At 41.5% G+C, this 22,352-nt stretch overlaps 4 protein-coding genes across 7 annotated transcripts in view; 3 read left to right on the top strand and 1 right to left on the bottom strand.

Moving 5' to 3' along the window:
* The first annotated feature begins 6,635 nt into the window (after positions 1 to 6,635).
* Positions 6,636 to 12,488, top strand: echdc2 (enoyl CoA hydratase domain containing 2). Its single transcript, XM_079575122.1, has 11 exons — positions 6,636 to 6,933; positions 7,013 to 7,080; positions 9,330 to 9,417; positions 9,526 to 9,612; positions 9,683 to 9,775; positions 10,248 to 10,304; positions 10,426 to 10,488; positions 11,428 to 11,552; positions 12,118 to 12,168; positions 12,239 to 12,286; positions 12,381 to 12,488. The coding sequence occupies exons 1-11, from the start codon at positions 6,696 to 6,698 to the stop codon at positions 12,456 to 12,458; spliced, it is 996 nt and encodes a 331-aa protein (XP_079431248.1). The 5' UTR covers positions 6,636 to 6,695; the 3' UTR covers positions 12,459 to 12,488.
* Positions 12,489 to 14,186: 1,698 nt separating this feature from the next.
* zyg11 (zyg-11 family member, cell cycle regulator) lies at positions 14,187 to 18,414 on the bottom strand. The gene is made up of 17 exons (XM_079575378.1): positions 18,029 to 18,414; positions 17,782 to 17,947; positions 17,423 to 17,634; positions 17,033 to 17,350; positions 16,838 to 16,951; positions 16,638 to 16,754; positions 16,428 to 16,568; positions 16,125 to 16,301; positions 15,820 to 15,884; positions 15,605 to 15,704; positions 15,473 to 15,523; positions 15,240 to 15,401; positions 15,056 to 15,103; positions 14,786 to 14,983; positions 14,652 to 14,704; positions 14,446 to 14,543; positions 14,187 to 14,378 (listed from the first exon to the last, which is right to left on the bottom strand). The coding sequence occupies exons 1-17, from the start codon at positions 18,056 to 18,058 to the stop codon at positions 14,191 to 14,193; spliced, it is 2,238 nt and encodes a 745-aa protein (XP_079431504.1). The 5' UTR covers positions 18,059 to 18,414; the 3' UTR covers positions 14,187 to 14,190.
* A 72-nt stretch (positions 18,415 to 18,486) lies between these two features.
* Positions 18,487 to 19,638, top strand: coa7 (cytochrome c oxidase assembly factor 7). The gene is made up of 3 exons (XM_079575395.1): positions 18,487 to 18,866; positions 18,944 to 19,084; positions 19,166 to 19,638. Exons 1-3 carry the CDS (start codon positions 18,761 to 18,763, stop codon positions 19,609 to 19,611), a joined length of 693 nt encoding a protein of 230 aa, XP_079431521.1. The 5' UTR covers positions 18,487 to 18,760; the 3' UTR covers positions 19,612 to 19,638.
* Positions 19,639 to 21,273: 1,635 nt separating this feature from the next.
* ralgps2 (Ral GEF with PH domain and SH3 binding motif 2) overlaps positions 21,274 to 22,352 on the top strand; it is a 92,017-nt gene continuing 90,938 nt past the window's right edge. For all 4 annotated transcript variants that reach the window (XM_079575382.1, XM_079575380.1, XM_079575381.1 and 1 more), the window contains exon 1: positions 21,274 to 21,432. The gene's annotated coding sequence lies outside the window, so the exon portion shown is untranslated. The remainder of the gene's footprint in view (positions 21,433 to 22,352) is intronic.

Raw genomic sequence — 22,352 nt, 5'->3', positions numbered from 1 at the left:
ATTTCTTCTTTCCATCTCTCTCCCTCTGTCTCTCTCTATCTCGTATTTTTGCTCAAGTCAATCAGAATCTCCTTAAACGCCTTAGATAACGCACGCCTTATCTCGTATGCTCCAGTGGCTAATTCCTTCTCGCTCTGTCCCCCAGAGCCCCTTGGACAACAGAATGCAATCTTTATTAATTTTATGAGCAAAGTCTGACACGCACCACTTTCAATTTGGACAGTTTGCAGACTAAATAGCCTATTGCCTATTTACTGAAACAGCAGCAGCAACAACGAATGTACTACGCTTTACGAGCATTGACAAGCTTTTCAATTTGTTACGCTGTAGTCATTATTAATTTACTCCACTCTCGGTGGTTGTAAGCTGCTATCGTAGCCACAGCTGCCTGGAGTAAACTGATGGAAGTGAGGCTGCCAGTCTGTGCCATCGGCTCCACCGTGCACCCAGGCAATGTGTATGAAGCGTCTTGCCCAAGAACACAATAACAGTCTGCACCTGCGGAAGCTGGGATTCGAAGCTGCCAACCTTGTTGTAGGGACACGGTGGCGCAACGGTTAGTGCTCGTGCCTCACAGCTCGAAGGTTCAGGGTTGGCTTCCCACCTGGACGGGGCCTTTCTGTGTGGAGTTTGCATGTTCTCCCCTTGTCTGCGTAGGTTAGTGGTAGGTTATAAAAAAACATGTGCAATAGGTTAATCCTCCAGCCAGGTGTTTCTGACCACCAGCCTGGCCCCACATCATGGAGATGGGTCCCCGAGGGTCAGCTCACTGCTCCTACAGGTCGCCCCATGCGATACTGAGGATGGGTCAAATGCAGAGAGCTAATTTCTCTACAGAGATTTCTCTACAGAGATTAATACAGTATTAGATTTAGACTTGTTGCTCTACCAACCATTGCCTCCAGTATGACCAAAATATACATATTCTTGAAGACAGAGGACCATAATTAAAGGCCCTATACCTGATTTTCTTTCTGAAAGAGGAAGCCACTAAATTAAAATGGTATTGTCCAAACTCATTCCTAGCTTTCTGAACATGCAGCTTCCCAATTGTCACAGATATGTTAGAAAATCATCCCAAAACTTCATCAAATGTATACAATTAGATGCACAGTGTGTCAGGGCTCACATTATACAAAAGGACGACAAACAAATTGAGTCACTGGAACAAAATGAGGTATAGTTCCTTTAAGATTTTGCAAACGAATGAGCCTGACCATCAAATCTTTTTCTTTTTTCTTTTTTGCCTTAGAAATATTTCATCCCAGGCAGACAGACTCCTCTCCGTCATGTCTGGACTCTGGTCAGCCCTGAATCAGTGGGGTGTATCATTACTGAGGCTGGAACGGCCTGCTGCAAAATGAGCCTATTTGATGTTCTCCGCCCTGCCTCTCTGCCTCTGTCACTGCTGCTGTAATGGCCCTATATTGGATTGTAATTTGCAGAAAATGTCTGGGTAAACCCCGATCAGAGAAACTTGTGAAACTTTTTTCTATAGGAGCGATCCATACATTTAAAGCACATGCAATTGCTTTGTACATATAATAAACCTGTCTTGCCCTTTACATAATCAAGAATGCTGCAAATCTCAGTTTTTAAAACACACACATTTACATTATGGTCAACATTGATGCAGCTTTCCTACGTGTATGTATTTTGGGGACACGTTTGGAGCTGTTATCCATGTCACACCGGACTGGATCCTCTCAGTGTCAGTGTCACAAACTGCCTGTGAGTGCGAAGCAAGTGGGGAGCGCAGTAGAAACATCTTTATTTTTTAATAAGGCTGTGCGCAGTGTCAGCTGTCAGCGGCCCAGACACATCCACCCTGGCCTCTCCCTGTCACTCATCCTCTACACTCATCATTATACAGCCACATGTCCCATTTCTCACATCGGGGCCCCTAAACCATATCTTAATGAGTTTAACATGGCTAAAATATTTTCTTCCCTCCGCCTTTATGCAGCTGTGAATTTTTCCCCATTGCAAAGCATGCACATAACTCTTCTTTGATCTAACTATCTCGCGGTCGTAAGTCTCAGGTCTCAGCCCCTTTTTGCAGCACATAAAGGACTCCATCATTCTAATGTAATTGAACCAGGGGTAAGATCATACATCAGTCAACAGCGGCCGACACACTGGACCTGCACGCTGTTGATGTACTGTACTGTTGACGCATGAAAAGCTGCATTTTGGTCCATTTTCTTTGAAACAAGAGAAGGATAGTTGTCATTTCATGGGCATCTGACAGGACCTATGAGAGACCCTCAAGCAGCCTGTGATACGCCTAAAGCAGCAATCAAAATCTAAAGAAAATACAAATGTTTAATTGATACAGTGCAACCATCAGTAATGACCACATTTTTGGTGAGAACTGAACTGAGTCAGATCTAAACAAGGATTGACTTCAGATTAGAGGATTAAACGAGGACTTTCACAGACACTCTTTCCCTAGACAGTGAAAAAGTCAAGGCAGGGCAGTGTCTCCTCACAGACAAATCCAGTAACAAGATGCCACTCATTGCTTTGACTCATGCCCCATCACCAGCCGCTGTGCCACATCAACCCCGTGAGCTCTCGAGGGAAGTTTGGAAGTTTGTCGGCCATGGGTATTAAAGGAACAGGCCACCGTTCTTCCATACTGTGATATGTTCTTACCTGAGGTTAGATGAGTTGATACGTACTTGTCTGGTCTTTGTGTGTGCCCGTGGAAGAGCGTGGTAGCTTCCAACTTCACCCCCGTTTGGAGCTATAGGAATATACTGGGAGAGGCCAAATGCTAACAACATCTTTGGTCTTTTTGCGTGACAGAGGGCACACAGTTCTTCCATACTGTGATATGTTCTTACCTGAGCTTAGACGAGTTGATACGTACTTGTCTGGTCTTTGTGCGTGCCCATGGAAGAGCGTGGTAGCTTCCAACTTCACCCCCGTTTGGAGCTATAGGAATACATTGGGAGAGGCCAAATGCTAACAACATCTTTGGTCGTTTTGCGTGACTGAGTGCACACACAAAGACCAGACAGGTACTTAACAACTCATCTAAACTCAGGTAAGAACATATCTCAGTATGGAAAAACAGTGGCCTCTTCCTTTAACATCATCATAGTCACTAAAAAACAACATAAGAAATCGGAAAAGATTAAAGATATTAAAGAGAAAAAATAAGCTTTTAATTATTACTGACTGTAGGTAAAGCCGTTGGCAGATGTGCTTTTGGTGTCCAATGAAAATGACAACGAGAAGACAGTGAGCCCCATGCAAAGCTGACCCCTGCAGGATGGGAAGGGGATTGCACTCTATTTTATAAAGCACCCATTTTCAGGTAATCATTTCCTGGCCTGCCATTGTATAAAGTTCCCCAACATAATTATCCTTATTTGAAAGAAAAACGTCTGTCTTTATGTTTACTTTTTCTACAAAACAGATATCCAGCATTTCTGTACATGTATTATAGATGCAAACTATCATGGTTTGTCAGACTTTATTTCCAAAACATCATGACTGCAGAATCATCAATCGTTAAAATGCTGCACAAGAGCAACACGTCATTGATTTACCATTTATAACCGTCAACTCAGATAAAAGGGTCACATTAGCAGATAACTTCATGGGAAAAAAATGTAATCAGAATGCATAACGTTGCAGAACAATGCACAATATTTCACCAAGTTATTGTTTTTGTGAAAACGCTGACACGATATCACAAAACATTGCAAAATCACTGAGGTCTTGCATCTGATTGAGATTTAAAGCATAAATATTATAGATGACACAGTAATGTACCCCACGAAAAGAAAAAGAAAATCAAAGTTCACAAAATAAAACAGCAAATAGACGATGAGAACGTTTTGAAAAGGCTTTTGATGAATCATGTAGCGTGCCCTGTCTCCTCTTCACCCTTTGACGTATCATCTTGTGCTTGATACCAGTGATCCCCGGTGGCAGACCAGTTTGAGTTACTTTGGCACACGAGTCTCGGGCTCAGATTCTGTCACTCAAACAGCCTCATACATAAAAAGTGAGTGTCATCCACAGTCACTTTTACATCTTCTCATGACGACCAAGATCAATGTAGACCACAGAGCATCAGGCTGTTCCTTTGTGAATTTTATAAAGTAACTCTCAACGTTTTTTTAAATAAACTGTCAAAAAAAAAGGCTTATGCACTTTTGTGAAATGAACAACGAAATATGCACTTAAAGCTTTTAACTTGACATAATGAAGAAATGTAATACAGCTTAGGGTCCAGTCTAAAGCTAATGTTATGTTGCTTGAACAATAGGTTATTTCTGTGCGAAGCGGAATCCTTCATACAGATATCAAAACCTCTGTCTGCTGGAGCCATTGCATAACAGTAAAGACCCTCTCAATAATGCATGGTCAGACTAGACATGGGCACGCTGATGGAAAATCTGATCTCGACACCTGCTCTGTCTGCCAAGGGACACTGGGCACGTGCTGCAAACATAGAAGAGGCAAATTTGATAGTTTGTTACTCAATAAGAAATCTCCTTCTAACCACATATTAGGCAACAGCAGAGTTTCACACTATTGCGTTACTGGCAAACGTAAGATTCAATTAGAAGAATGGGCAACACTTTAAATTAAAAGCTAAACAAGATCATTGTTACACATGTAAGTACAGGTAATTACATATGAAAGTCTAATAAAGGTGTACAACATGTGTAAGTATAACGGGGTACAAGGTTGTGATAAAGAGGTATATAGTGTCTCACTTTAGATTAGTGGTTCACATCCTTTGTTTGTTTTTTACCTATTGTCTTGCACAGCATTTTGTGATTTTATCTGTGAAAAGCGCTCTAGAAATAAACTTTACTTACTTAATATTACACATTGTATACAGTTGTTACACTTTGTACTCCTTTATTAAACCTTGCCCAGTAATGTAATGTGTAATCTTAAGTGTTACCAAAAAAATGTCTCTGCAATTTATTGAACAGCCAAAGTAAGTTTGTAACTAGGCCCAGTCCCAGTTCAGTTCACTTTCCCACTGTTTTTCATACTTTCTTAGCCGTTTAAGGCAACACATATAGCTGTATATTATTTTTGGGTTCTTCAAATAATCCTATTTTTTTTTTGTCCTTTGGTTGCTGTGCTATATTGTACACTTCAAAATTTACTTTAGTGTTACATTATTTCAAACATGTATAACTTCTGCTGCTGACTCTAGGGTTGAGTAGTTGAGTTCTACAGGCTGCACATATATAGGACGATCCACTTTTGTCATGATCTGATACGTATCATGATACTCAGGGGCCGATCCGATACGTATTGTGATACAATAAGTGACTAGGATTTGTAATATGGTTAGATTTAATTTTATATAAAGAAAACAGTCATGTGTCTAAAGTTTATAAACCCAATGTCATTTGACAGTTATTGAAGTGTTAAGATCAAAAAGTGAATGAACACAAAATGTAACTTACTGGTGCTGTTTTCCAGTAACAGCACCAGTCACTGACATGTGAATAAGTCTGTTGGTGCGGGTCAGTAAAAGCCGTTTCCATCAAATTATTTCAGTGCAAGATGAGTATCGTCAGTATACCAAAGGTGATTCAATGATGAAACCACTGACGGTGACGCAACAGCAAGTAAAACCTGTTATAGTAGGAAGCTTATATTATGATTTGTGACATACTTGTGAAAAGGTTTAGCCAGATTGGTTGAATGGCGACTATGTATTTTATGTATTTTACTATGTATTTTATTTCATTTGACAGTTATTGAAGTGTTAAGATCAAAAAGTGAATTAACACAAAATGTAACTTAGTGCTGTTACTGGAAAACAAAGATGTGCAGGATAAAAATGCCTCCAAACACAAGTATTAAAAGTATTGCGATACTTGAAAAAGTACTGATACTTGGCATTGCAACACAAAGTATTGTGATCCAAATCAAATCTGATGTTTTGTCCCAGCCCTAATAAATAGCCACTTTGGAATATAAGACATTTGCAGGAAAAAACACTTTCCATCTAATTACAAAGCCTTTGTATCAATTTCATGAACTCTCGGGCGAGTTTTCTAGCATTTCTGTGACAATGACCCTGAAAAGTGACTCCTGCAAGTTGTGAAATGTGTGAAAAAAATAAGTTGTGAAATGTGCCTATAAAACACGTCCGTGTGAAGAATCAGGATATTATGTTAACTAACTTATTCATTTAGTGGCTTCCGCTTTCATTATTTGTAAAAAACAACAACAACAACAACAACAACAACTTTAAACTGCATTGGAGGACACGTTTCATATGCTCATTTGAAAGCTAAGATCCTCCCGAGTTCAGTCACTGAGCTTCAACTACAGAAAGTAGGAGAGAGTACCTTTTTTATCCACATAATCTGGCAACAATAAATGTGTGGTTTATTCTGCTTTATGATTGGACTTTATGATAGGCCTATTGACAATTGTCGTCAATAAAACATTAGGTCCGTTTCATTTGAACATCTTCCTTCATTCCTGTTCAAAGGGTCAGGATAATGCACTATTTACTTAAAATCTCACACTTATGTGAAGTGTGAACAGCCGAGAATTCGAGGAGGAATACAAGTGAGAAGGAGGCAATCTTGAACTGTATCACATACGCCGAGTAACCAATCAACAGGTCGCAATCCGCTCCACTTCCGGGACAGTCTTCCTGATTTGCAACAAACTAACTTTTTGTTGTTGTCAATATGACGCCTCTCCTTCGCAAGCTCGTGTCATTGAGATGTTTGTCGCCAAATTTACCCGCTTGTGGTCGCAGGTCACCGGGCCGAAGTGCCCACCTGTGCCAGGGAAGAGGAGCGCATCTGGTGACCGAGAGAAGTCGCTCTGTCGCGGCTGTCGCTCGCACGCACCTCCGCCAGCTGCACGCGGAGGCGGGGGAGGCTGTCGAGGTGGATTTAAAGCGCCTTGACGGGGGGGATGATGGTAATAGTTAATAAGTACACTTGTTTTGTAGCTATTAAAATGTGTTGCTACTACGAAAGAATAATTGTGTATTTTGCAGGTATTGTGGAAGTGGTGATGTGCAGACACAGCGCAAAAAATGCATTGGGGAATGTGTTTGTATCACAGGTAAAGAAGACACAACATAAATATGATCTTGTTACATGTATTGCTTATGTGAAGAAGATACAGTAGATAGGCCGACACCAACATGTATGTGTTACTATGCCGAAATATGAACGAACAGAGTCAGAAGAAAGGTTTACGTGATTTATTCTTGTAGGGTTAAATAGCGGGACCACAGCCCTTTTTACCCGCTGGACAACAGAGCGCTGATGTGATCCAAATTAACTCGTAACATATGGCGGGCAGCCTGCAATGTGAACACACCACATGCGATCTGACGTACGCAGGTTTTTAAGGGAAGTGACCCGAAACAAAACAAAAGAAACAAAGTAGGTATTGAAAAAAATCTAGTTAGTCCGCCCTTACAGGAAGAACTCCCAATGGGCTACAGCGGGACGGACTGGAAACACAAACTACAAGGACAGCAGGTAGCAACACTGTAAAAACAGACAAAAAATAAAACACACCAAACTTACTTTAAACAACTTTAATATTATTAAGCATATCTAAAATATCTAAAAGCTACCTGCGCGTCGGGAACGCCCCACACACAGTCTGCTCAATAACCCCCACGCCGCTGGTCATCGATCGGCTTTGCGGTTGGCGTCGTTGCCTTGTGCGATCCTACCATTAAATTAAACAATTGAAATCAAGCATTGTTGCTACCATACATCAAACAACATATACATTCTAAAAACCACTCACCAAACAAGTTCAGCCCTCACGCCTGGCGTAGGTGAGCACAGCGTGAGCCCAGAATCTCCCTGGTCGCCCACGGTAACCAGCACCTCGCGGTAACCAGGCCACTTCCTAAGCTGTCACCGGCCCGAAGGGAAACAGCAACACCCCGAGGTACCACCCGTTACATATGTTTAGCCTATTTGATTATAAAAGCAACAGCATAGGCCAGGGGTAGGCAACGTCAGGCCCGGGGGCCAAATCCGGCCCTTCAGCACAGAACCTCTGGCCCTTATAAGATGATTTTGAGAAACATTGTTACACAAATCAGAGAGTATTTTTTAACATTATTAGAGTTAAATGGGAGGAAAAAAAGGAAAGAAATACTGTCAATGGCATTTGAAAGAAGTGCACTGGACAAACAATAATCGTTTTAACCTCTTACCACCCGCCTAAACCAAATGCATTCTGTCCTCTTTGGCCATTATATAGGCCTGTGTAACACCTCATTTGAAAGCTAAGACCCACAAAACTGATCTTTTTCCTCGCATTGTTGCTGTATTGTGTCACCTTTTGTATGTTTTTTTTTTCTTATTTGTCACATTTTTGTTGAGTTTTTGTGATATTTTTGTTGAATTTTCTCACATTTTTGTTGAATTTTGTCACTTTTTTGTTGAATTTTTGTCACATTTTTGTCACATTTTTGTTGAATTTTTGTCACTCTTTGGTTGAGTTTTTGTCACATTTTTGTTGAATTTTGTCACATTTTTGTTGAATTTTTGTCACATTTTTGTTGCGTTTACATCCTTGTTTTCCTCTAATTTTTGTGTGGCTATTTTGGTGCTTTTTTCCCCAAGAAGCTTTTTGATTAGGGTAAAGCCAAACTGGAGAAAATGGGATCCGTTCAGGTGGGAGTTAAGAGGTCAAGGAAGAAATTATAAATCTACTTGAATTAAGAGATTAAATCTAAGGTTTGAGTAGATTTGGTCTGGTTTTAGATGAGATAAAACCTCTAGTAGTAGTTATTCTCTTAATTCAGATATTTTTTTGTCATTTCATGTGAAAAAATAATTATTTGTCTGATTTCAAGTGGATTTTATTCTTGTTCCATTGGCGCTAGCGTTTGTATCTTGGATTAGTTCAAACAGACTCAAATTCAACATGGAAGAACTTTAATTCAAGCAATTTTAAGTCATTTATCTCATATAAGATGGTCATTTTTCCAGTGTTGTGCTTTACTTTGGGCAAATAACCAGCGGCTTCAGCCCTCAGTGTATTTTCAATAAAGAAAATCGCCCCCCCGCCATACATAGGCCTATAAACAAGTACAGCCTGCCTACCACCAATATTCTACTTTTCCAATCAAGGAAAGAGGTCAAGTTTTCACCTATACTTGTAGTTTTAGAATTGATGACATAGACCTACTACCCAGTACATGTAAGGTACGGGTTTCTATAACAATGAGTGCACTTTGACAATGAGAAACTGATCTTTATTCTATGAAAGAGGCTGGATGACTGGACCATAATAACTTACACATTGTTGGTTGTTTAGTGAATGTGTTTTCTCCATAGATGAGAGAGCTGGTGTCCTCTCTGTCCAGTGATGCAGTGGCGCGGGTCGTTGTCTTTCGGAGCCTGGTGCCTGGAGTCTTCAGCGCAGGTGAGAACACTTTTTTTTTTTCTTCCTCTCCACGTCTGAAATGCAGCTGGTGTCTGTGGAGATCAAAGCCCGGCTAAATAATGTCTGACGGAGCGTGTTTTTATTCAGGTGCAGACTTAAAGGAGAGAGCCCTCATGACCGACTCAGAGTCAGACCTTTTTGTTCAAGGCCTGCGCTCCCTCATGACTCAGATCGGTACAGATGAATAAGCTCAAGTATGACATTTAAATACTGTGTTCACAACTTTGTCGCTTTATGCCGGCAGCTGTCTTGCCCATGCCGACTATCGCAGCCATAGATGGTGTGGCTCTAGGAGGGGGATTGGAGCTTGCTTTGGCCTGTGACCTTCGTTGTGCAGGTTAGTGACTGTTAAATGAGCCCAAAAGTCTGATAGCCAATACATTGTTATCATCTATCTACAAAAGCCTCTCAGTTTTTCAAATCTGAGCGTCTTTTGTAGTGAAAATTTTACATCTGTGTCATCTATAATGGTGTACAATAACGCCCAAATCAACTCTTGCATAACCACAAGCTTTTAACATTTGTCATTGAGCTTGTTGCGCTGACACTTTTCTGATGAGGGCGGGGACTTAAGGGGGGCTGCGGAGGCCTGACCCCTGCCCAGCTGTTCTAACAGTGGTGCCCGTCTTGTGATTGGTCCATTCTGCTCTCGCCGCTCTGTGATTGGTCAGTCCGTGATGTGCGAGGTGAGCAGGTGTTTGTCCGAGCGGCTGTGACAGAGGCATCAGTCAGCCTTCACGCTCGGCGCAGGCTAATGGCACACCGCGGACCTTCAACTGTCCTTTATAGCTGCTGTGTGTGTGTTTCAGCCTCCTCTGCACATATGGGCCTGATCGAGACGACGAGAGGTCTGCTCCCAGGGGCGGGTAAGAAATCCACAGGTCAAACTTGCATGAGTCCAAATGCCCTTGTGCTGTGTTATCAGGTGTGAGTATGAAGATTAATGGACAGCTCGAGTCTGACCTTGGCTTGTTTTACATCCTCTAGGGGGCAGTCAACGTCTGCCACGGACCATTGGAGTGACTCTGGCCAAAGAACTCATCTTCACAGGTGCACACCTTTTCCCTTCTAGGATCATCCCTGCATTTAATAATTTGCATAATATGACATTGCTTCATGGCAGATGTAGATCCAAAAGGAAATAAATAAAAAGCAATTTTGGACTCGAGAATTGGACATGATTAGTTTAGTTTAGTTTAATAGTTTATTCGAGAATTCTGCTCAGAAGGAGTGAGCTGAAGCAAGAAGCTCATGAGCGCCCACCTCCTCAATGCAATGAAATAAAAAAAATCACATTAATGAAAAAGGCCATCGTACAACAGGAACAAAACCAACAACAAAGAACAGCTGCACAAAATGGATTATATGCACTCATGATGGCATTCACCTTAAGTAAGATTACATGACTGCAATGTATACACTCCCAAAAGGGAGTAATACTAATTACGAAGTAACAGAGATAAGCTACATAATGAACCGTAAGCAGCATTTACACATACACACAGTGTACATGTGCTTGCATCCTTCCATAAAATAACTTTATCCTATCGCAAATTACTTTATCAATCATACATTTAACAACATCATATAGAGATTAGTCTCATTGGCAAAAGAGAGCTTGTTTCATTTCAATGCGGCTTACTACAACAACAGTCTTGTTTTGTGTACGATGTCTTGCACAAAGCTAGCAACAAAAAGCGACCATTAAAATTGTTTGCATTGTGTCTTCAGGTTGCTCGATATGGCATATTTCAATTTGGTGCAATATGTAACATGCATAAGTCTCCAAAATTCTAAATAGTATTGGTAAGATTGGTCTGGACTCAAGTCTGTTTAGATTGTACTCAACCATATTCTGTATTTCGCTGGTGCAGGTCTGTGTATATAAACCCACAGGCGTAGAAAAGCACAAAATGCTTAGGTGGCGCTTTTACCGTGAGGAAAAGTCTCCGGCCCATATCCCTGACAGGTACCTGGGTTTGTTATCAGGGCGGCGCATAGACGGACAGACCGCTCTGGAGATGGGGCTTGTAAACAGAGCTGTGGAACAGAGCGAGGCTGGAGATGCTGCCTACAGAGAGGCACTCAGCCTGGCCAGAGAGATACTGCCCCAGGTCAGATACACATCATACTGCAATGCTCTGCTCCCTGTCAGATAGTCAGGCTGTGCTCTTCCCTAAATGGACCGACAAGTTTTCTTATAGCTGCATTTCCAGGAGTCTTTCAATTTGTTCTTGCCATTTATTATTCCTTACCACCACCCACCTTTCACATTCCCTCCCTTCCTCACATGCCCACGGTTATCTGGGCCGGTGTAGCAGTCAGTTGGAGAAACAAGCAACACTATGCAGAAGAGATGGTGCTGCTGATATGAATGCAGTGATTGACAGCACATTAATTTGTATAAAAATGAGTACTTATTAGCATAACATCATAGTCACTGACATGTGAATAAGTCTGTTGGTGCGGGACGGGTCAGTAAAAGCAGTTTCCATCAAATTATTTCAGTGCAAGATGAGTATAGTCAGTATACCAAAGGTGATTCAATGATGAAACCACTGACGGTGATGCAACAGCAAGTAAAACCTGTTATAGTAGGAAGCTTATATTATGATTTGTGACATACTTGTGAAAAGGTTTAGCCAGATTGGTTGAATGGCGACTATGTATTTTACCCAGGCTCCCATTGCAGTGCGAATGGCAAAGGAGGCAATGAACAAAGGTGTAGAGGTGAGCCACAGCACAGTCAAGTTACATGTTTGTGTTTCTTTGAGTAAATCTGTCATTACTTTTCCCTCAGGTTGATATGACATCAGCAATGGCAATAGAGAGGATGTGTTACGCCCGAGTAAGTCTCTTGAATTACCAGAGTGTAAAATTATATAAAGTTTATTTCCATACAAGTTTTAGTTTATATTTGTTTCTATATTTGTTCATTACAGGTCATCCCAACACGGGACAGGCAGGAGGGGATGGCTGCATTTATAGAGAAGAGACCACCGAAGTACATAGGGGAATAGATGAGCACGTGTCCACTATGCAGGGCGTCTACATTATCCTGCTCTGCAGTGATTACTCTGTGCTCTCAAACAGGGGCTCCCAATCTGTTGGGTCATGACACGCAAAACTAGACCAGAAAGACTTAAATCAGGATTAATACTATATTGTTATTTGAGTAAATTAACTTTATATACTGTTCTGAATTTTATTTTTTCAAAATTGCATCTTTAAGTTAACTCACAACCCATTTGGGGGTCCTGCCCCACACTTTGGGAACCCCGCTCCAAAACACTCCTACAGATAAAATAAGCAAGGATAGATCATCGCTCATCCCATGTATGTTCATAATATCTTTTTTTGTAAATCTACATATCCTTCCAGAATAAATATGTATTCTTGATTGATAATTTTCTATTCAAAGAAATAGATTAACACACAGTACTATCATTATGGGAATGTACATTCTTTATTATACATGATCAAACATCACCCTCAGCATGACATGGCACAGTCGCAGCACACAATGGTTTAGCATACATTTAATACATTTATACAATAAACAAAACTGGCCTTTACTCTGATGTTCATGGCTCAGCTAAAAGCTGCTTAGATACTGAGAAATGTGCGTCACCTTTTTACTTTGAGGGTGGAGCACAATGAAAAAGTACCATTAAACTAAATATTCCTTATCCCACAAAAATGTAGCGAAGTATCCTGGTAAGTACATGAACATTTTACTGTTACTTGGATACATTAGCTCAACGGATAAGTCTAAAGTGTAACAGATGCCATTAGAAGATGCCATTGTTTTATATGAGAAAGACACATAAACAGAAAATACATGCGTCCAAGTCAAGTATTACACTGTTATGTACATTCTCCACACTCTTTAGATGCAGCTTATACAAACGCGCATTCACACATGCTCACACGCAAGTGTGTTCTTTGTCTTTAAGACACTGGTAAAATGGGAAGCACAGTAAACATTATATCATTGACCGATCCTGGATTTCCTCTGTAGTTTTTGTCGAGACTCGGGTAAACATTATGTTTCTGTGTCCTTGGATTTAGAGCACAGCAGCAGGGGCATGAAACAGGCAAACTATTTTTGTGTGTTCAGTAATTTATTAGTGTATTTTGAACCACTGAATAAACCCAAAGTAGTTGCCCTCTTGCGCCAATTCAAAGGCATTAGTTAATAAAGGCTTAAAAAGGGCTACAGCAGTAATGTGGACCCTAAGGTAGTTCATTAAAAAGACAAACAGGCAGGCATTCCTAAATGAATGGTGGACACATTGAAACAAACTCGGCATGCTTGAGCTCACAGCAGAGTCATGCATAAATTAAACAAAGTTTCAAACAAACCAGACAAACTGTTGATTAAACCTGAAACTTGTTCATCTCGACTTTTGTTTGGAGTCAGAATGACGACATCAGACAGAATTACTAAATACTATTCCTTTCCTGTTGTTTTATACTTGCACAGAAATATTTGTTTTACAACTAATTCATAAAATAAATAAAGTTATATGTGCAAAGAATTGCGAATTGTAATGTTTTGTGCATGGCATTATCACACAAAGTTAATCCCTCTGGAGGGATTCAGGTCTTCTTTCTGAAAAATAGAAACAAAATTACATTCATTTAATTTCTTTTCCATTTTTTCTAAGCCTAGACATTGTCTTAAAGGCCACTGTTATCTAATTACCCTTGATTCTATACAGTTAAAAGTAGTTCTTGGTTGGTACCTCCTCATTGTGTGGCTGGGTGTTTCGGCTGCACATTTACAGGCTGTCCCGTACGGGTTCGGTGCCGCTGTAAACTCTCCAGGATGCTCTCCGCCAACATTTTGACGTCTTTGTGAGTTTGAGGGTGAGCGTTAACAAGTTCGAGCTGCTGCAGCCCGCCCTCCTCCAACAACATGCTGCAGTAACGAGTTGCTGAGGGGAAAGAAAAACACAGTTTCAAAAACATAAAATTGTTATTACCTATATTACCATATTTTACCATTTTTACTGCAAACATGTTGCATGGCCCAAGCTGCCCAAAGTTGGACGCCAGGCGTGTGAAAGCACTCCAGTAGAGGGAAAAATGGGTTGAAGGACCTGTGACATAAAAAACATTACATTACATTCACTGTGATTGCATTGACATGGATAAAGGTAATCTGAAAAGCTGTTCATATCTAATTTTTCTTTTCCACTATAGCATACCTGTAAGCAACCATCTCACACTCCGGTGGTGGCCACTTAGTAATAACATTGTGCTAAAGGAATAAAAACCACAAATCAACTTTGGTGCTTTAACGCCTTTTCAATGGTACTTTATCTCCGTGGACATTTCTTACAAGCTGCTCGAGCAGTGATGACCTCAGACTGAGGCTGAGAGTCCAGGCCTCTTCTCCTCGGGACGTGAGGTGTGCAAGGATTCCTGCAGCAAAGTAACTAACCTCCACCTCTGAGCTGTGCAGTAAAGTGCTTATATGGTCCAGAAAACCCTGCACCATCAGTTCCACATGGAGCTCTGCAACCTCAGCGATATTGTTCTAACATAATGCCAAAAAATAAATGTCAAAATGAGGTGTTTTCCACATAATTTAGGAAAGACAAAACCTCACCAGCAAACCCAGGACCTTCTGTTGAATAGAGGATTCATTGGGGAAAGACTGATGAAAAAACAAAACATGGGAGCAGGTTAAGGCATGTACTTACAAAGGACAAATACATAAGAATTAACACATTCATGACATTTGCACAATTGTTATGACCATTATTTGCATTAAGAATCTGTGAACCAGTTACCTCCAGAACTTTGATAAACAGATCGAGCCCTTGATTCTCTATAAAATGACGACAGGTTGTAGGTGATTCATCAGTGAGATTCCAGAGAGCACTAAGAGTGAACTTGAGGGTGGCATCAACGACGCCTTGAGTGGCTTTCTGACGAACTATATGGAGCAGTTGCTGCCGGAGAACAAAAAAAACATTAATTTTCAGTGTAAACTGACAATAGAATATTTCTAAAGAATTCCTACTTTCACGATAAACAGCTCGGCTCCAAGCTGAGCTGTCTGGTCTGTGGACAGCTACAGAGAGAAGGAAATATATTGATTATATATGTATATTGATTTTTAAATATATATTTCAGACATTGCAGTAGCATTTACTTTGGCAGCAAGAATGGAGATGATGGCCACAGCCATCCTCTGCATGTTTTGGTCTTCATGATTGCAGAGCCACTGCATCACAAGTTTGGCAGCTTCAAACCTAACATTAAAGCAGTGTACAGAAAAAGTTGTAAAAATGCGCAATCACAGTTTGTAGCAGTCATCTAGATCATATACAGATACGTTGTACTATCTACAATGATAAGTGCATGTACCTATTAAAAGGGACTTCCTGCAAGATTCGGTCACTGCACAAAGACAACAGGCAGTTTTTCTGGAGCTAAAGAGAAAACCATCATGAGCTTTAGATTAAGAGAATATACTGTATTAATCTGCTTTTAAGGGCAGTCTGTAAAATAAGTGATTATATATTCACACACTGTGGTTCTAAGATGAAAAAAGAATGATCTGATGAAAGCTCATGCCGAAACATTATATCATCATCCTGATTAAAAATTGGACATCAGCTACTTGAGTGTGCGATGCTGTTTTTTTGATTTATGAAGATTTTCCATCATACCTGTTGATGGTTGGGAAATGTCCTCATAGCCTCCAAGAGAAGTTGAGTGACAGTGCTCAGCAGTCGTACTGGCATTCCTGCTGCCAGGTCCTGCTTTGTGAGGTTAAAGACACATGCACTGGCTGCAAGCTGGACATTCAGAGTGGCCGGGTGATTCCTCATACCCAAAACAACCAGCTGTAGAAAGCATGATATTAATAATGTGTTACACATTGTAGAGAATACATACAAGCTTTTTTGCAGTAAACCACAGCAATACAGAATGTACATTAAGTAATTATTTTCTCCATGGTAACGGTTCACCTTGAGGATGTCAGGTCTTGGTTTTTCCATGACGTGAGTCAGACTGAACAGATGAAACAAAGCTTCTCTCACAAAACCCTCCCTCTCACTGTAACGACGAAGTGCTTCACATATCTGTGTCTCATTGGCCTCTCCAGTTACCTTTTAAATATGCAGTGGACAAATTAGTAAACCTTTAATACATTGTGAATAATATGGATCTGTAACTACCTTAAGATTTCCTTCCCCGGAGAGGAAATCAGAAAATCCAGCATCTGTTGCGAGAAGTCCTACAAATGTCATTCCTGGCCTCTCTTCAACAAATGCCTTCACCGCTGCATCAGTCACCTACAAAACACAATGACTCATGAATATGTTTTCACAGTGGAAGAAAGCCCTACAATCCTGACTAAATGTAATAACAGACACACTTGTTTCCTTCCTGACACATCCAGAGAAACAAGTGCAGGTAAAATCTCGGGCTGTCCAAGAAGTTGACGGGCCACATCAGAGGTGAACTGTTTATCGTCGCTGATATCAAGGTGCTGCAGAGTTAAGCAAACACATTAGTTTTGACACCAATGTCATTAAGTTATAAAGTACAAATGAATTCCAACTTCACCAACCTGTAATACATCCATTTGGCCAATGACACCCAGCAGCTGAGCAGTGCTCATCTCGAGCCTCTTCAATTGATGCAAAGTCAGCGAGCGTAGCCTCTCCTTTAGGCCCAGCAGTGGGGTCAGGTTGGTAACTGAAGTGTTGGACAAATCCAGGCTCTCCAGACGGGGCAAGGAGCAAACATCCACAAGTCCAGAGTCATAGAAGTCCACGTTGGCCAAAGAGAGTGAGCGCAGCGCCTGAAGCGAGTTGAATCGATAACGGATTGGCTCTTCCAGAGCAGACATCGTCAGACCAGTTAACACAAGCCGCTGGAGTGATTCCTGTGTAACATGAGAAAACAAAAGGTGATAAGTAAGAAGGGGCCAATTATTGTGAAGTTTTTAAATGTTTACCTGGCAGTGTTTATTGGTGGCCAGGCCTTGTAAAATATCCGGTATGGTGAGATCAGCATTGACCCTTGTGGCATCAAGCTCCAGCAGCCTGTGAGGGCAGAGGGCTCGCTGAAAGGCCTCAGCACTGATGCGTGCTGTCCGAATACATGCTCTCCTCAGCCGAAGATATTCACAGTTTCGAAAAACACCCACTGTACTGTCATTTAACAGACCTACAGGAGAAGAATACAGTCATCTGAAGTTTGACAGGGATATTATCAACTTTAAATCAATTGCTATGTGGTATTAATGGAGCAACACTGCAGATGTACATAAAGTCATTGAAATTTAGACAGTATTAATACATTTACAGTGTTTACCTTCAGTGGCCATCTTTGCTAAAAGCTGGTCTGCCAGCTCTTGTGGAAAAAGCACAGCGTCTCTGAAGCACAGGGATCCATCAGGGCGCTTCTGACAGAAATATCTCAGGTTCTGACTTACGTAAGTAAGGCAGAGGTCCGTTAGAGCCGCGGGGGACGCCTCATCCTGAAAGTAAACATTATGGCCGACATACTTTCAGGTCTTTGCATATTCTCCATATGCTGGCACTGGAAATACACGACTTACCGTATTAAAAAAACAAGCGGCCATGGCCATGGTTAAAACTCAAGATTTGTTCACGTTCCCACAACAATATTTTCAACAAAAATAGCTTCTACTCACTATAAAACGAAAGAAACTACGTGACAATGCGCATACAATAACACGGTTAAAAGGTTTATAAATAACGAACAAGCTAGCTCACTTGTTGTTGCTTTGGAGGAGGAAATTCGCTTTTCGTGCAAAAATGTTGGGAGCTGTCGACCGCGCTAGAATACATGATTAAAAGATATTGGCCAATGACTGTCGTGACAGCAGCTCTGAATTTACGACCCCGGCTTGTGGAGAGTTTTCACGGAGAAGGCATCTATCTATTTTTGACAAGCGCGAGAGACGAGACAGTAAACAAAGGTTATAACACAGGAAGTACACGGTGAGTGGGCGGGACTACGGAAGCCTGCTTGAGATATTACGGAAGCGCTTTGGAACTTCACTTACATCAGGCACCAGGCATCAGGCATGGGTGAATTACTTAACAAATGTCATTTTTTGCTGTGTTGTTACAACGTGAACTAGTACGTGCTAAACTTGTACGTGTATGCGTATGTGAGCATTGTCACATTTAGGTTTTTAGGGGTCTTCATTCAGAGCGCACAGCTTTAATCTCCTGTAATTAAGTAGTGCTAGCAAGGTCATAACTCAGTGGTCAGTCGAGAGTCACAAATTTATACATGTTGTTAATATTATCGAATTTGAAAAATGGCCGGATTGATCAACTTTGAAGACGAAAAAGAGGTAAAGCAGTTTTTGGATAATTTGGGAGTGGAATACAGCTTCCAGTGCTACAAAGAAAAGGACCCTGAAGGTATGAGCTCTGTCCTCTCATAACATTAACCCCTTGTGCATTTCATTGGTTAAACATAATGTGCTTCTTTTTCTTAGGATGTCAAAGGCTGGCAGATTATTTGGAAGGAGTTAAGAACAACTACGAATCAACAGCCCAGGTGCTCCAACATAACTGTGAGACATATGGACATGGAGAAAGCTGTTATAAGCTTGGAGCTTACCATGTCACAGGCAAAGGTTTGTATACCTACTGATGAGGATAATCAACAGCATAGTAAATATTCTGACACACTCTCTTATCCATCAATATTCCACCAGGGGGAGTAACCGAGTGTCTGAAATCTGCCTACTCCTGTTTTCTGCGCTCCTGCAATGCTGGAGGAAAGAGATCCATAGATGCATGCCACAATGTAGGCCTGTTGGCTCACGATGGACGAGCTCAGGGTGGAGAATCTGATGTGAAAGCAGCCCGACAGTACTACGAGAAGGCATGCGCAGGTGGATTTTCGCCTTCCTGCTTCAACCTCAGTGCTCTGTACATCACAGGAAATTCAGGTGGTGTTGCTCCAGATATGACACTAGCGCTCAAGTATGCCAACAGGGCTTGTGAACTGGGACATGTGTACGGCTGTGCCAACGCAAGCCGCATGTACAAGCTCGGGGATGGCACAGAAAAAGATGACAAGAAGGCAGAGGAGTTGAAGAACCGAGCGAAGGAGCTTCATGGTTTGGAAAAAGAAAGGCAGATTAAATTTGGAGAGTGAATGTTGTAAAACTACTACCAGCTAGAAAAACTGTGTCTGTTGCATTCGGGGGAAAAAAAAGAAGGAAAATGTTTGCATTGAAATGTGGATAATAATAAAATGTATGGTTTGAGGAGAGTGCATGTGTGATTTTAATAGAAATGTTGTCAATGCTTAAAGGAACAGGCCACCGTTTTCCCATACTCAGTCACGCAAAACAACCAAAGATGTTGTTAGCTTGGCCTCTCCCAGCATATTCTCATAGCTCCAAACGGGGGTGAAGTTGGAAGCTACCACGCTCTTCAACGTGCACAAAGACCAGACAGGTACGTATCAACTCGTCTAAGCTCAGGTAAGAACATATCTCAGTGTGGAAAAACGATGACCTGTTCCTTTAATGGTAAATGGTCTTAATTCATTTTGCGTGTTTACATTCAACACTCAAAGCGCTTTTCCATTAAGGAACCAGTCACCCATTGAAACTCTGATTCATACCTCACTGCACACAGACATTAATGACGGCAATATAAATACACCAAATGTTCAAAAGCAGTGGTGGAAGAGGTACTCAATATTCTTACTTAAGTAGAAGTGCAGATACAGGACCAAAAATGTACAAAAGTAAAAGTAATCTGATTTTTTTTTTTACTTAAAGCTACACTGCGTGATTATACACAATAAATAAAATTGAAATACACGTATTTATTTTATGACAAATATTTTCATCATTGAAAAATACGAGCGGCTCAGCTCTCCTAAGACATGCAGTAACTTCACTGGGAGTGGGTAGGTCTCCAACTCCTCTCCATGGAGATGTGACTAAAGTCAGCAGATTTTTGAGATTTAAACAGGTTAGGGTCTCAACCAAATCCATTCTTTGGTTACCCACTGCAGTAATAGCATTTTCTGTGTCGAGCTGCTCATTGAGAACATGTTTTGTACTGATGACAACAATATAGTCCAAAATGCTACGCAGTGTACCTTTAAGTAAAAGTGTAAAATATACGTTATAAGTAAAAAGTAAAAGTATGTGAGAGTTTAATGTGCAGGAATTTTAAATCCTTTCAATCAAACCAGGTCTAAACGGGTAAACCACTAACTCAAGGTCAAAAGCAGAAACTAAAGCAAGTCTAAACCCTGACTAAACTAGGTCTAAACCAGATATAAACATGGAGTCAACCACAAAACCAAGTCTACACTGGGACTTAACCAGTTCATTGTAGAGATGTCACTTTGAAAATAACATACTTTTAACTCAATGTAAAAATGTAGTGATGTAGAAGGTGCAGATACAGGCTCGAAAATGAAGTAAAAGTATAAAGTATTTATCATAAAATCTACTTAAGTAAAAATAAAATGTGTACTTTTTACTTATACTTTGTTACTTTCCACCACTGCTCACCCAAAAGAGGGACAGGTGGTCACCCTACTGCAATGTAATCTTCGCACCACTAGAGGGCGGAAACATAACACAGTTGAACTTTTCTAAGCGCACAGAAGTATCGGCGACACATACACTTGTAAACACCAGGACTTATTTTTTGTATTTTTTGTATTTTTTTTTACGCATGAAGATTTTACCAGCGTCAAACAAAATCAAATCGGAAGAAAAGTGCGTGTGTGGGTGCGCGAGCGACGGCGGTGAAGTGTGCGCCGAAGCTCCGCCCGCCCCCGTGTGCCTCCCCTGGTCCTCATTCAAAACAGAGCACAGCTGTTGTCAGGCGCATCGCTGCGTCCTAACATTAGCTCGGAGTGTTAGCCGTCCTGTGCCTCTCCTGTCCGCCCATGATCTCGCTGGAAACGCGGCTGCAGGGAGAGACAAGCGGCGCGCCTCGGTGACTGGTGAGTGACTGTCTTGTGCAATGCAAAGTTTGTTGTTGGCAGTGTTATTTAGAGGTTCCCCCCCCCCCCCCCCCCCCCTGCCCGCCCGCCGCCGTGGAGTTAGCAGCTAACCGACCCCCCGCGCACGGTTTTCGGGTGGGTTTGTTTTTGAGCGCAGGATGGATGCTCCCCCCGATCCAAGTTAAGCGGGATTTTAGGAGCACACACGCACAGCAGTGATAACACGCAGCACAACGCATTGACTTGTTTGGAACTTGGGCGTTTATGTCGCTAGTTTAGAGTGTTTTCGAAACCCCTTTTATTTTTCCTTTCCACGTGATTGTGAACACCGCCGCACCCACGAACAACGACGGAGTTTGATCGGATGCTAATGTTAATGCGATGCCCGCCTATGCTAATATTTCTAAGCTAGCTCTGGCTGTTGTTGATGCTAATGCACACTGTGATTATTAAAAAAGAAAAAGAGAACGAGCCCTAGGACCGGTTAGTCGTGCTTTACTTCACGCGTCTGTGCAAACTGTGCCTTTGTCTCGTGCGTGTGTGTGGGGGGACTTTGCATGCACCGGGTGCACTTTAGCCGGGGCTGAATGAGCTCCAGTCCCTGTCTGCTCTGAACCGTCAGTAACTCTGATTCGTTTGCCTCCGGGGAGTGCTTTGGGTGTGGCGTGGGCTTCTCCTACAAACAAAGCTGGACACATTCGCAGCTTGTGCTCATTTATCACAGCACATCCTTGTACAGTATTGATCTAAAGGGCGCGTTAGGTTTAGGGGTAATCGACGTAAAGTTTGAAATAAAGCCCTATATAGACTTCCAAGCTTCTTAGCTGTGGTGAGGCTTCAACCATGGATGCACAATAAAGATAACAGTTTCATATCCAGGAAATAGTAGCCCACACATGTCAAATGATCGATAGTGTAGA

This window comes from Gobius niger (assembly GCF_951799975.1).
Source record: "Gobius niger genome assembly, chromosome: 17".
NCBI classification, from domain to species: domain Eukaryota; kingdom Metazoa; phylum Chordata; class Actinopteri; order Gobiiformes; family Gobiidae; genus Gobius; species Gobius niger.
The sequence above is the reverse complement of the archived record's forward strand: the minus strand, read 5'-3'. Positions and strand labels throughout refer to the sequence as shown.

Coding starts and splice junctions, on each gene's coding strand:
- zyg11 (XM_079575378.1), bottom strand. CDS start 18,058: ATGGCCATGGCCGCTTGTTTTTTTAATACG. Junction 15,402..15,472: donor CCGAGCTGTTTATCGTGAAA/GTAGGAATTCTT, acceptor GTTCTCCGGCAG/CAACTGCTCCATATAGTTCG. Junction 14,984..15,055: donor AGAAGGTCCTGGGTTTGCTG/GTGAGGTTTTGT, acceptor GCATTATGTTAG/AACAATATCGCTGAGGTTGC.
- echdc2 (XM_079575122.1), top strand. CDS start 6,696: ATGACGCCTCTCCTTCGCAAGCTCGTGTCATTGAGATGTTTGTCGCCA. Junction 11,553..12,117: donor CCAGAGAGATACTGCCCCAG/GTCAGATACACA, acceptor TATTTTACCCAG/GCTCCCATTGCAGTGCGAAT. Junction 12,287..12,380: donor AGAGGATGTGTTACGCCCGA/GTAAGTCTCTTG, acceptor TGTTCATTACAG/GTCATCCCAACACGGGACAG.
- coa7 (XM_079575395.1), top strand. CDS start 18,761: ATGGCCGGATTGATCAACTTTGAAGACGAAAAAGAGGTAAAGCAGTTT. Junction 18,867..18,943: donor CAAAGAAAAGGACCCTGAAG/GTATGAGCTCTG, acceptor TCTTTTTCTTAG/GATGTCAAAGGCTGGCAGAT. Junction 19,085..19,165: donor TTACCATGTCACAGGCAAAG/GTTTGTATACCT, acceptor ATATTCCACCAG/GGGGAGTAACCGAGTGTCTG.